Consider the following 13,825-nt stretch of genomic DNA (forward strand, 5'->3'; position numbering starts at 1 on the left):
CAAATGCTTTGATGATCTGAAATACTTAAAGGAAAAAGAGAAGAAATCTATAAGGAGGTAAATAATATACCAAAACCGGAGATATAATCTAGTAGACAATAAATGGAAAATAAAACGTAAACTTTGAGCTTTGGGTGGGTTGAAAGAATTGGTAATCCTTCTTTTCTCATCCCCTCCAACCACGCATGCGCGGTGGGCGGAGCCAGCTGTAGTCCTGACGGGAAGGTCTTTTTGTTTGGGCCGCTCAGAGACTCGACACTTGCTTCACTTCCCCTGGTTCACAACCGTTTTTTATCTGCATTAATTTCGGTGAGTATCCTCACCAGCAACCTCAAGTGTTCTCCAAACTGTGGGTTGTTTATTTGGACCGGCGGCATGTTTAATTAGTTGTTGTAAGTCGAGTTTAGGGGCTCTTCTGGAACCGGGGGTTTTGGTCCGCCGGAGGGTGAATCCTGTTTCCTCCAGTTCAGTTAGCTTAATGCTAGCATTAGCTGTGCTCACGCTTTCTTTAGCTCTGCTTCAACGAAGTGTCACGGATCGGCGTGACATTGCGATGACAGGTTGTGTTTAAGTACAGACCAACTGTCCTTTGATCTCGGTGAGGTTTGAACCGAATAATGCTGGTGATGTAAGCCCGGTTAGCAACGCAGCAGGCCCAGCTAACAAGCAGCGGCCCGGCGCATGGTGAGGCCCGAAGTTAGCCTGAGCTAATCCCTCAGTTAGCCGGCTTTAGTATAAAATAATCCTAGTTTACAAATGATCAGATTGTTCAGGAATATTCCTGATATCCTTCCACGTTGGATTTCCACATAATTCTTCATAAAAAGGCCGATAATGGCGGCAGTTGTTCGAAATCACGACCCGACACCCACCAACTCCATTGTACCTCCAAGCTTCGCCTTTTGTCTGGCCCTCTTTTTGTGAGCCCTCTTTTTGTGAGGCGTTTTAAAAGCCTCACCTGTGAGGAACAAAAATACGATTTAAATCTGTTATTTTGCATGAAATAACTTTAGAAAACAGGTTTATGGTGCGTTTAAAAACAATATGTTGGTAATTGTATTTCTGAGCGTTGAGCAAACTACTGTAAAGACCGCAGGCATGAAGACATGTTGGGGTCAGGTGGCACGATGTGACCCGATCAGCCCGGAAATTCATGTCGCACCTGATAAATATGACGGGAAAGAGCATCAGGAGACTTTTTTTTAGTAACACCAGTGTTGTAAATTAAATGTTGCGACAACTGGAACATTTTAAATTAAGTTTTAGAGAATTTATTTCACCCCTTGCAGAACTAGATTACCAGTAAATATGAAAATGTTGACTTAATTGTCTGTATTTTGTTTAATTCAGCCACTGTGAAATATATTTTAAAAATCATAATTCATATTTTGATTTCTCTTTCGCATAAGCAGTCTTTTAAGAGGACGGTGTGAGCAAAACGGCAACATAAACATTCACATTTTCTTGTATTTATTTCTGTAACTGAAGTATATAAACAAATTTAGTTTGAAACAAAACCCTGTATTGTAAAAAGTTTTTCTCCTACATTATCTGTAGCAGATGTAACTAAGACATCCAGCAAAATGTTGAATAAAAAGCTGAATTTAATCAATATTTAAAATCTTAAACGGGCAGCTGCTTGTTGTATTTCTAGTCAATCAGATGTTTTTGTTTTATTTTCTTGCCAAGCTGATCAGCAGTGTGCAGCAACACAGCTTGTGTGAAATTGTTTTTAAAACATTTAGAAAAGACTAGTTTCCTCCTGAATTTGGTTAATTTTAAAAAAAATTTACCAGCAGTGTTTTGTTTATTTTGAGTAAAATCATCGCCTTCCATCCAGTTTGTTCAGTTTCACTGTTTATTATTGAATAGAGCTGCAGCGTGTCTGAAAGGTGTAAAGTCTTTCTTCTGTTGTAATTTGGTTGCTAACCGTTGTCTTTATCTCCTCCCAGGTGTCTTTTATGAATAATCAAAAGCAGCAAAAGCCAACGCTAACCGGCCAGCGTTTCAAAACGAGGAAAAGAGGTAACCGCTCTCCTCTTGGCGTTTCTTCTTCCGTTTCTTTGCTTCTGATTTAACGTTTTTATTTTCACCCCCTCCTAGATGAAAAGGAGAGATTTGACCCTACTCAGTTTCAAGAAAGTATCGTACAAGGCTTGAATCAAACTGGCACTGATTTGGAGGCGGTTGCAAAGTTCCTTGATGCCTCTGGCGCCAAACTTGACTACCGCCGGTATGCAGAGACGCTCTTCGACATCCTGGTGGCCGGTGGCATGCTGGGTAAGTCGCAGAGAGCGGTGGCAGCGGTTTGTGTTTTGAGTTTCCTGAAAGCTAACCAGGGCGCCGTGTGTCCCACAGCACCAGGCGGGACGCTGTCTGACGACATGACCCGCACCGAGTTCTGCCTCTTTACGGCGCAGGAAGACCTGGAGACCATGCAAGCATATGCTCAGGTACGACGTGACGCAGCACAGCCCTCCGGTGGGTTTAAACAACAGACGCTGACGAGGTTTCTGTTCCTCTCATCAGGTTTTTAACAAGCTGATCAGGCGCTACAAGTACCTGGAGAAGGGCTTCGAGGAAGAGATCAAGAAGGTGAGGAGGCGCAGCTGTTCATAGATGGAGTGGATTATTGCTGCAACGCGACACCGCAGCACGGCTGCAGCACCTGCTAACGCTGCGGCTGTTTGTTTGCAGCTGCTGCTGTTTCTAAAGGGGTTCACTGAGTCTGAGCGCAACAAGCTGGCCATGCTGACCGGCATCCTGCTGGCCAACGGCAGCATATCCGCCTCCATCCTGACCAGCCTCTACAACGAGAACCTCGTCAAAGAGGGTGAGGCTCCACACAACCACTTCCTGCTGGGGTTTACCACTTCCTGTTCCTGTGATTGACCCGAATGTGCCCAAAACTTTCACTCTATCATAGCAGAACTTAAAATATTGTTCAAGTAAAAGTAAAAAGTGCTGATCAAATGATCATTTAATGTTTAAAATTACATAATCAGATGCACAAAATTATGAAGTGGAATGTAACTAGTTTAAATGTAACTAGTTTAAATGTAACTAGTTTGTACCCGGCTCTGCTTCTGCCTCCAGGAGTTTCTGCAGCTTTTGCAGTCAAGCTGTTCAAGTCGTGGATCAACGAGAAGGACATCAACTCTGTTGCTGGCAGTCTGCGCAAAGTCGGCATGGACAACAGGCTGATGGTAAAACGCCTCAGAGTCACCGGAGCCGCTCTCCGTCTCCCGTAACCATGGAAACATCCAGTGTTTTTACAGACGAGCCGCCTGAAATCCAGATGTTGACCTGATATCTGAATATTTAGATGAAAATTTTAAAAAAATCAACGTTTTAGAGTCATTATTTTTAAAATGTTGAGGCAACTAAACTGTTTTTATAAGAAAAGCTACTGCTGGTGAATCTAGATGAAGTAGATTAGCATTTAATTTATCAATAAATAAGCAAACTAATGTATTATGTGAATATTTTCCACATTTGTTTAAAGTTTTCTGTTGATTTTGAGCCGGTAAAATATTTTAAAGGCAGAAATCAGGTTTTAAGACAAGATTTCTACAACTATCATGAAGACGGCTGCTAATATGACAGTTTCCACAATCCCAAAATAGTTTTACTAAGTGTTTATGTCAAAGTGTATGAATGAAAAGTTAAGTAGAAGGAAGAAATTTGCACAAACTGCATTTCTGAACTTCTCTGTTCAAGTTAAATGCAGCGTTTTATTTGTGAATCAGAATTAAACACTTAAAATATGACTTACAAATTAAGTTTTAATTGTTAAATGTTAACTTTTCATTCTATTTTATGAAATTGCTCCTTCTGTTGTTGCTTTATCACATAAACAACAAACCATACCTTTTTTGTCAACATCAGCTTACGATGACGTTAGCTAAAAAGGCTAATAGCATCCATGTTTGATAATTTTCCAGTAGTTTGTCCTGAGCTGCGTCTGATCTTGCCTGCTTTGGGATTGCTTTATTTCTTTCTTCAGGAACTCTTTCCTGCCAACAAACGGAGCTGTGAGCATTTTTCTAAGTACTTCACCGACGCCGGGCTGAAGGAGTTGTCCGACTTCGCCCGCAACCAGCAATCGATTGGCGCCCGCAAGGAGCTGCAGAAGGAGCTCCAGGAAATGATGTCGCGTGGAGACCCTCAGAAAGAGGTGAGCTTCCTGTTGCTGTAACTCCACCAACAGAGAGGGGAAATAGGCGGTAACCATCGGTAACCGGGCAGCGTTTGCTCCTCAGATCATCGCCTTCACCAGGGAGGAGATGAAGAAGGCCGGCCTGTCAGAGCAGGCCATGATTGGCATCATCTGGACCAGCGTGATGAGCTGCGTGGAGTGGAACAAGAAGGAAGAGCTGGTGACCGAACAAGCCATCAAACACTTGAAGGTGAAAAAAATCTCAATTTTCTAAAAAGTCAAATCTTCAAAAACCATAAAATGAATTTATCGCTCGTTCTATTTTTATCTTTACAGTCGCTGGAGGCTTTTAGCTCTTCACAGCTCCTATTTGATCAAAATAGAGATAAAGTAAAAGCAATGCAGAGTTTTGCTGTAAAATCTCCTGTAAATCTTTTTTTTGCAGCAATACAGCCCTCTGCTGAAAGCCTTCACCTCCCAGGGTCTGTCTGAGCTCAGCCTGCTGCTGAAGATCCAGGAGTACTGCTACGACAACATCCACTTCATGAAGGCGTTTCAGAAGATTGTGGTGCTCCTCTACAAAGGTCTGCCTCCAACTGAGTCACCACGTTTTGTTTTCCTGTTTCTGTTGAGTTGAGTTGTGGTTGAGTCGAAGCAGGCGCTTTGAGAAACTTTGTCTTCCGTCTCCCAGCTGACGTTTTGAGCGAAGAGGCCATAATGAAGTGGTACTCTGAAGCCCATCTCGCCAAGGGGAAGAGCGTTTTCCTCGAGCAGATGAAGAAATTCGTCGAGTGGCTGAAGAACGCCGAGGAAGGTACGTTAGCTTAGCGGCTAATTTACTGAGCTTTCTCCAAAAGAACCAATAAAAGAATATGAACGTACATCCAGGGCATAATGGATGCCTCGTTTTCACTGAGTGACAATAAAAACTTGTGTACCGAACCATGGAGACAAGGCATCAGATTTCTAATAAACTTAATAAACTTGTATTAAGTTTATTAACTTGCATCTTTGTTCTTTAATAAATAATTAAAGAACAATACACTTGTTTCTTTGTTCTTTTTGACTTTGACTTTGCTGGTTCAAAAAATAACCTTGATAATCAAACATATAGAACATGTCACATGATACTAATATTTAAACAAATGCCGTAAAATTGTTTCATCATGGACGTTTCCTACGTAACTGACTTCAGCCACTTTTGCAGCATTAGCTTATAGCAGTAATGCAGCCACAGGCTAATGCTAAGTCTACAAGCTAATGTTTTAAGCGTTTTTAGTCTTTTTAGTTCTTAAAAAAAAACAAGCAAATTTTAGGGTTTCTAAACGCTAGTTTTTATCTTAATTATCCTGTCCAATTAAACTGGTTGTCTTCAACTTGTCACAACTCTCCTGAACTCTTCATATTCCCCTGAAAAAAACCGTTATGGTCCAAAAGTTCCTCACATCCACTTTGAAACATGGCAGTTGCAGCATCATGATGTGGGAACTGACCCAAAATCATCAGGTGTTAGCTAGAACGCTAATGAGGATTTTACCTTTTATTTTTAACAGAATGTATCAAAATAAAAGTTGAACTGTTTGAACATGGCTTCAATTGGGCTCCAAAAACTCTTGCTAAAAAAAATCTGATTTTCTTTTCTGCAGAGTCTGAATCTGATGAAGAGGAGGCAGACTGAAACCTTCATCACCAGACGAGCTTTTCCAATTTTTTTTGTTCTGTTTTGTTTTGTAGCAGCAGGAGCAGTAGAATGTCTTGGCCCTTCCTCTTCTACCTCCTGTTACTGATTTCTCTCCACAAACACTCACCTCTACCACTGAAACGTTTCAGCAGTATTTAAAAGCAAACGGTCCTGGAGGAGCCACGGCTCCGCCGGGGAATCGGGAAAACCAGGAATTCTGCCCTCTGTTCTCAATTTGTCTCCTATGCCTTCTGTAATCCGGATACAAGGATTCGGAATAATCCCAGCCTCTTGGTTCTGAAGCAGAATTGGGTTTATATTTAAGGTAAAGCCATGCGACTGCAAGGCTGACAAATGTAATTGGTTTTGCCAAAGTTTTTTTTTTTTATCCCATTTATTTTGCCTTTTTTTTTTCTTTTGGCAAACTCAGTTTTTTATTTCCTTTTTTTTTCCTGTTTCTGCTCAGTCCGTCTGAAGAAACGCCCCAACCAGCCCCCGCCCTGTAAAATGCCTCGCCAGCTACCTGATTATCGTCAGTTTATACTTTCTTTAATCTGATATAAACCAATTTGACTTTTTTATGAAATAAAGATTATTGAAACGCTTTTTGCTGAATTTGTTGTCTTTTACTGCAATAAATTAAACGTTAAGTTCATAGTACAAAGGTTTCTAGTGGCTACTTATAACCAGTTCTGATTGATCTGATCAAGCCCCGCCCACCATTAGCAGGCTCTTCCCATCTAGCTTAATCTGCTTTGCTACTTTACTAAAACTTTAATGTATAGGTGCATATAAGAAATATTTTAAACAATATATAGATTTACTAAAATATAAAACTGATGTGTTTGAATAAACCAAGTGTACATTAAAAATTGTGGTATTGATGACACTTATTGATTAGTCAAAAAATCTTCAGATTACTATTGGAAAGAAATGTACAAAGACTGGTTGATAAAGTTTATTTTTTTTGTACAAAAATAAATTTCAACAGTTTTGTTCAATGTGCAAAGGACAGACAAGTCTGACATTCAAGTATTTGTTTACAGTCCTGTTATTAATTTCGATCAGAGGTAGGCCTTCGTATTTAAAACAGATCTGAGGTAGAGGGCAAAATTTCCCAGTAATAGTTTAGTGCTGTATCATAAATATCAAAGGGATCCACATGAGTTTAATATCACATTTTTAAATTTTCCATAAAAGTGCAAAAGGCAGTCTGATGCACATCTTGTGCATCAAAGTGACTGTGCAGCATTGCAGTAGTAAACTTTTCAACACTTTAATATGTCTGAACAGTGTGCAGTGAAATCAAGTCACGACTAATCATAAAAATATTTGAAACAGGTTAAGAAAATACCCACAATAAAAATGTCACATTTATAAACATCTGAGTTTCTGGTATGTCAGAAACAAAATTATAAACCTGCCTTTTCTTAAAAGATGTGTGCTAGCTAGAGGGAGCCATGTTGGATATTGAACATGTGCTGTCTCACCGATGTCCAACTTGGGAAAATATTTTAGTTGATCTTTCCAACTTACACCCAGAAAATCTGACTTTTACATATAAATCAAATGTACAATTAATCTACCACTGCATCTAGTAGGCCAGCCAGCTTCAGTACATCAGTACAGCCAGTTTGATATTGAAAACTCGCTAGCTTCTAGCTAGTCACATCAAAAACTAGAGTTCCAATGTTGCCATATTGAAAACTAGCTAGCTTCAGGTTAGCTAGCTTGATATATTAAAAACTAGCTAGCCTCTAGCTAGCCACATCAAAAATTTGTTAGTGATTCAGGGTTGCCTATTGTCTGATCATATTGAAAAGTAGCTTCAGTGTAGCTAACTAGCTAGCTACATTGAAGTCTTGGTTAAGAATAGACTCCTCTTTCGAATCTTTTCACTTTCATTGCTTTCACATTAACACATTAATTTTGTTAGCGCAATGTAATCTTTTAATCCATGCTTCCCAGTCGAATTATTTTCAGTAGGCAGAATACGGTTTGAGACTGAAGGTTCATATTTCCATCTACAATAAAATCAACTTTTTTAGACACACTGAATTAGCACTCTTTATAATAGGAAGAGGCAGTCAAATACATTATGCTACATTTTTAGAAATATAAGGAAAGTTATATTGCAGTTTCTTTTGTGTACAGGCTTAGTTTTAAGGATTTAATTAATATTTTTAAACTATTATTTGGTGTAAATGTTAGAATCCTGATCCACACCCCTTACCAGTTGGCGGCAGTAATGCGCCATTAAGTTATAATCGCCAAATAAACGCCACAAGAAGAAGGCCTAGTAACGACACTGCACACCAGTAGGTGGAGGTAATGCAAACCAGATACCAAATAGTAACACGTTAATCACTGGAATTAGGTGTCTTGGAGAAGTTGGATAGTAGCTGTTGAGAACTACAGTTGGACACTTTTCTGGTTCAGAGGAACAATTTAAGCTAACAGCCATGTTTTTGTTCAGTGAACATGTAGAAAACTCACTCAGGCACAAGGAAGACACAAGGCATAACAGGCCAACCAACCCGTCTCTTTAGGTAACTAATTGATTTTCTCCTATATGCAATTACTGATGTCCACCACTAGAGGCAGTAGCAATGGACAGCACTGCTGAAGGCAGCCACCAGTAAACTGACAGCAACTACTGCACTGAAGGTGACCGGCTTCTTTTTAGGAGGTACACTTGGTGGTGGTGGCTCAGGGGGTAGTTTGTACTATCGGTGGGGATAAAAATAGCCCCACGTCAGGTGCAGCTGCGCACACAGACTCGGGTTACGTCTCAGTCAAAACACTGAGGTCCAGAAACACACCGAGCTGGACAGAAAGCGCTCAAAAAGTCATTTTTGTCCTGTAGTATGTTAAAAAAATAAATATGTATTTACAAAGTTTAGACTGTAAACATCAGGTGGACTCCGGGTCTGTCCAGAGCCGCTTCGTTTCACACAGAAGAGGAGTGTTTCCTTCCATCTCTGAGCTGTGGAGATAAAGAAACAGTTTTTTAACCAACATTGTTTATTTAAATATGTTTATAGAAATGTTGGTTCCTGTACAAGCTAATGATTAACACCTGTGTACAAGGCAAGCTACACAATGAGCTGAAATGCATAAATTTATGTTTTTCTATGGGTTTGGGTTTTATTTTGTCAGATATTTTGCACTGATATACCAAAAATTGAAAGTTAGAATCTTAGAACTACAATAGATTCAAGAAAATAATACATAAAAAACTATCAGCTGAGTAAAGAAGCAATCTAAAGGGATAAAAACCATCAAAGTTGGTAACAAATTTTGTATTTCAATATTTTGTCACCATATTGGTGGTTATGAAAGTTTTCTCCAGCTGTTCCTCCCCCACCTGTTTCTGACTGCTGGTGACTTATCTACATTTTTCTTATGGTAATCATAGATTTATTATATTGTATCAAGTGAATCTTGTAGATTAATGTCTTTAAATGTTTAATATTGAGTTGTTTTTCACTACGGTTCTCATCCCGGCCTATGATTAACTCTTCTTCTTTCCTTTGTAATTTGCAGTTTAATTATAAATTCCTGATTTTACTGGTCAGACTGGGACAGCTGGAGATGAACAGGAAGAAGCAGCTCCTCTCCATATTTTGGTGCAACAGGTATGAAATATAATGTACAGTGTGACCATTTAAATTATACTTAATTATTTTAATCATTTAATCTCTAACATGAATAAAATGAGTGAGTGCAAATCATGAATACAAGTTTTCACAAATTTAATTTCACATTTAATTGTTTATTTAAAACATTATTGACATAATTAAAAAACGTAAATATCGATCTCATTAACTCTATTAATGATGGGGGTTGGGGGGGGATGTTTATTATTTGATTTTTATATTGAGGTTTTATGGAAATTTCAGCCATTTTTTTTAATTTTGTGGTCAATAAAACATAGTTTTTATAGTTGTAAAATAAAAGTAAATAAAAAAAATAACCAACAAATTGGCACATTTAACATCCTCTGCACTTCAGTTAGCATTAGGAAGATATGATTCTTATTATTATTTTGTGTATCTATCTGTAGTGACATCACAAGTGTATATTTTGTTAGAGTAATTCAAGCTGTAAAATAAATAAAATTGATAAGATGAATTTTCCATTTTTCAGTGCAGGTACTGTTTTGAAATAATTTTAAATACGAACAAAATTAAACCAAACTTGTATTTCAACTGGAGAAAAGAAAAGATTTATTCTTTTTGGGGATGGAATCAAATAAGTTTCCTTCTTTGGGAGGATTTTTTTWAAAGTTTCGTTTGATTATTGGGGTTTGAGGTCAAAATATTACCACCAAACAAAATTTTTTGGGGTCAAACAGATGAGTAGAAATTAAAATTTTGTTTTTTATATATATTTAAAATGATAATTAAAACAATATTATTCCAAAATAGACTCATAAGCTGTGCCACACTTCAGACTTGTCAGATTTTTTTTTGTCCACCAGGAAAGGATGAAAACGATGCAATAAAAATTTTCAGGATTTTTTTTATTTTTGATAACTGCACCATATATGGGCAGTGAAAAGAAAATCAAACCAAATTGTAATGTGATATTTAAGTTTTGAAGCAAATTTTTAAAAGCAACTTGCGCCTTTAAAAATGCTATTATTTTTCTTCCCGCTGAGCGTCATATCAGACCAGACGTGCACTGATAGCAGTTTGTACCGATCTTTTAAAAAACCTGACCTGCCGATTCAGATTTTTGTCCCGTACTCATTTATTTATTTATTATTATTTTTTGTCTGAAACCTCTGACAGGCAGATTTGGATAGTAACTAGCTACATTTACTCAGAGTATTTTTACTACGTTGTAGTTTTTATTTTTACTTGAGTGATTTTATTATGAAGTATTTCTACTCTTTCTTGAGTAAAGTTTCTAGATTTTCTACTCTCTGAATGAAAAACAAACATGTTTTAACAAAAAAAAAAAAATCACCAAACAGTGACACACACCTGCAGTTTTTGTTTAAGTTTCATAAGTTTTTTTATTGAAAGAAATTGATTTGGAAAAATTTCTTCTGTCTGATTTTGTTATTTTTAGCTTCTTATACGAATTAATATGATTTTCGTCCTTAAATAACAAAATTTATACTTAATTTTATATTTTGGTCCATCTGCTGACGTAATTTCTAAATATTGAATAAGTCGATCAGTTAGTCAGTACTTGAATAGACTTTTTACCAAATACTTTTTTTTACTGACGCAATTTCTTGGACGGCTACGTTTTGGTTTTACTTGAGTAAATATATGTTTAAGTAGTGATATTCTTAATTGGCCTCCTCTGCTCACGGGAGAGCAGAAGAGGGCAGAGGTTGATTTTTAGATCTTTGATTAAGTAGATTATCGGTCGAATCGGCGGGCCGATAAATCGGTGCACCGTATCTCGGACCCTACGGTCCAGAAAGCGCCCCACCTGTTTCCTCTGGTTGCCGAGGCAGAAGGTGCAGATGGGCCGCAGGGAGGGGCCGCTGAGCACCGCGGGGCCGTGCAGGATCATGTCTTGGTACCGGAGGCAGGGCTGCCCGTCCCGGCAGTCCTCCCCCAGCAGCAGCACGTTGGCCAGGTGGGAGATGTAGCTGGAGGCCAGGCGCAGTGTCTCTATCTTGGACAGCTTCCGGTCCGCGGGCTCGGTGGGGATGAGCGTCCGCAGCGCGGTGAAGGCCGTGTTCACGCTGTGCGTCCTGTCTCTCTCCCGCGCGTTTGCCGCCTGCCGCTGTTTGCTGACGCCGGACAGCCGCGCGTCTCTGCCGCCGCCCACGCCGCTCCTGCGCCGCCGTCGCCGCCTCGCCGTAACGGGGCATCCGCCCTCCGCCTCCAGTCTCTCCCCGGACTCCCGGGGCGGGCTGCAGCCGCCCGTGGACTTCCCATCGGAGCTGTCCGTGTCGGTGTCCAGCTCTGAGGCGCAGCCGTCTGTGCGGGACTTCATCCTGCCGCTGATCTGCGCCGAATCCCGCCGAGCTGCGGCACTTTATCCGGCGGGTGAAAATAGCCCCGGGGGGGACGGGGCTCAGCAGCTGCCGCCGATCCGGTGACCGAACCGAGCGGGCGGCATACCATTTCTGCAGAATGACGGCTGCTTTCTGGGTCACGGCCAGCGCGCCGCGGAAAGGGGGAGACAGGTGGAGGAGGAGGGGAGGCACCTGTTGTGGTCTGGAGGATGGAGTCTAAATTAGACTCAACAGTTTTCATGCTGGTTCAACTTTTCCCACAACTAGAAACCTGCAAACTACTGGGATTTCATGACGTCAGGACAGTACAATGGCCTATTGGGGACATTTTAGACAGAAGAAATGAAAATGAAGGATCACATTTATGCCAAAAAGCCCAGAAATGTTTAGATTAGCTAATCTCAGAAATGTTTAGAGTATTTTTGGGTAATGTTCGAGCTTGAAAAGTTGAAAATTTGCAAGAGAAAAAATCAGAAATTTTGATAAAAAAAACACGAATATTTATGAATTTCAGGAGAAAAATGTTCCCCTTGTGGAAATTTTCATCTTTTTATACTTTGAAATTTTACTAAAAAAACATAAAAATGTTTGAGTTTCAAAAGTCAAATATTTGCAATTTTTGAAACTAAAAAATAATTTCAGGTTTTTTTTCTTGCAAATTCTCAACTCTTGAAACTAAGAAATTATGCAAAAATAAATTATGACTTTCAAAAGTAAAAAAAATGGTGATTTTTGAAACTCAAAAATTTCCAACAATTTTGAGATTAATCTCAAAAACTGGGGGGGGTTTCCTCTTGCAAATTTTTTACTCAAAAAATTAAAATCTTTTTTTTTATATTTCTGAGATTAATCAAATTGTTTTGGCATAAACTTGCTACTTTTTTCTATTTGCAATGGCCCTAATACTCCATTGCGGAAGTGTGGAATGCATCTACTCTGATACCTCGAAATAAAATCAGTTTCAGCCTTAGAAGTCACCCTGTTAGAGTATGAAGTCCACTTCTTAAAAAAAAATAAACATAAGCCATGCTTGCCACAATTGCATCAAAGTAGCATTAGAACGGCCTAGTCAAAGGCCAGACATAAATCTGTGTCAAAAACTGATGTCTCCATACACAATTTGACTGAACTTCAACTATTTAGCAGAAAAAGCTTCTTCTACTCAGAGGGTCAGAATGCAAAGGCATGCCACACTTTTCAGGTTTTTGATTGTAAAAAAATTAAGAATGTGTAATTTCTCTTCCACTTTACTGTCATGGTTTCATTATTTTTGTTTTGTCCTATGAAATCCCAGTTACGTTATATTTTTGGATGCAATGTGACAAAAATATTAAATTTATTGTGAAGAAAACTTGGAGTAAAGTTGACTGTTTTCCTGAATGTGATTGATCTGTTTGGCATGGTGGTGGCAGCATCATGATAGGTGGCCTTGACATGATCTAATAAAAAATACTTGTTTTTTGTCCCCAAATGGAAATGAAATGTCAAAAGATACCATGTGAGAATTGGTGTTGATGTGAGAAGGATCTCCAGTAGCAGTCAGTCTTTCAAAGAATCTCAAGAAGCCTCTTACTGAAGATCATTGCTTTGACTCACAGCTGTCATGAGATGCTAACAGCTCTATAGTTACACCATCAGCTCTGCTAATCCACCTCTTTTGCTTTTGCTGCTCCTCTTTAAATCTTTCTAGAAAGTTGAGCAGAAAGACGTTGAAGTAGGGGATTAAGATGCACAGTAGAGATGGTTTGAACTTCCTCCTCTAACTCCTCTGGGGTTTGGGGTCAAAGATCAGGAGTTATTGGATGCTATGTTTGCGATGCTAATCAGCTGTGCTCAGTTTTATAAATAGTTTATAATTGCCGGTTAGAGTTTAACATTTGTTTTTGTTTTTTTTTCACCATTTAACTACCCAACCCTCAGCATGATGCTACCACCACCATGCTTCACAGTTGCTGCAGTTCACAGATGTCTTGTTTTGTGATAAACAGAACCTTTTTGT

General features: G+C 39.1%; 2 protein-coding genes across 2 annotated transcripts; one reads left to right on the forward strand and one right to left on the reverse strand.

The window, feature by feature from the left end:
* Window positions 1-203: 203 nt before the first annotated feature.
* bzw1a (basic leucine zipper and W2 domains 1a) lies at window positions 204-6,445 on the forward strand. Its single transcript, XM_008397420.2, has 12 exons — window positions 204-309; window positions 1,953-2,025; window positions 2,104-2,280; window positions 2,359-2,453; window positions 2,530-2,595; window positions 2,698-2,833; window positions 3,097-3,206; window positions 4,007-4,177; window positions 4,263-4,409; window positions 4,605-4,743; window positions 4,851-4,973; window positions 5,806-6,445. Exons 2-12 carry the CDS (start codon window positions 1,962-1,964, stop codon window positions 5,835-5,837), a joined length of 1,260 nt encoding a protein of 419 aa, XP_008395642.1. The 5' UTR covers window positions 204-309; window positions 1,953-1,961; the 3' UTR covers window positions 5,838-6,445.
* Window positions 6,245-12,413, reverse strand: LOC103457385 (basic helix-loop-helix transcription factor scleraxis-like). The gene is made up of 2 exons (XM_008397470.2): window positions 11,292-12,413; window positions 6,245-8,826 (listed from the first exon to the last, which is right to left on the reverse strand). Exons 1-2 carry the CDS (start codon window positions 11,802-11,804, stop codon window positions 8,791-8,793), a joined length of 549 nt encoding a protein of 182 aa, XP_008395692.1. The 5' UTR covers window positions 11,805-12,413; the 3' UTR covers window positions 6,245-8,790.
* Between the last annotated feature and the right edge of the window lie 1,412 nt (window positions 12,414-13,825).

This window comes from Poecilia reticulata, linkage group LG2 (assembly GCF_000633615.1).
Source record: "Poecilia reticulata strain Guanapo linkage group LG2, Guppy_female_1.0+MT, whole genome shotgun sequence".
NCBI classification, from domain to species: domain Eukaryota; kingdom Metazoa; phylum Chordata; class Actinopteri; order Cyprinodontiformes; family Poeciliidae; genus Poecilia; species Poecilia reticulata.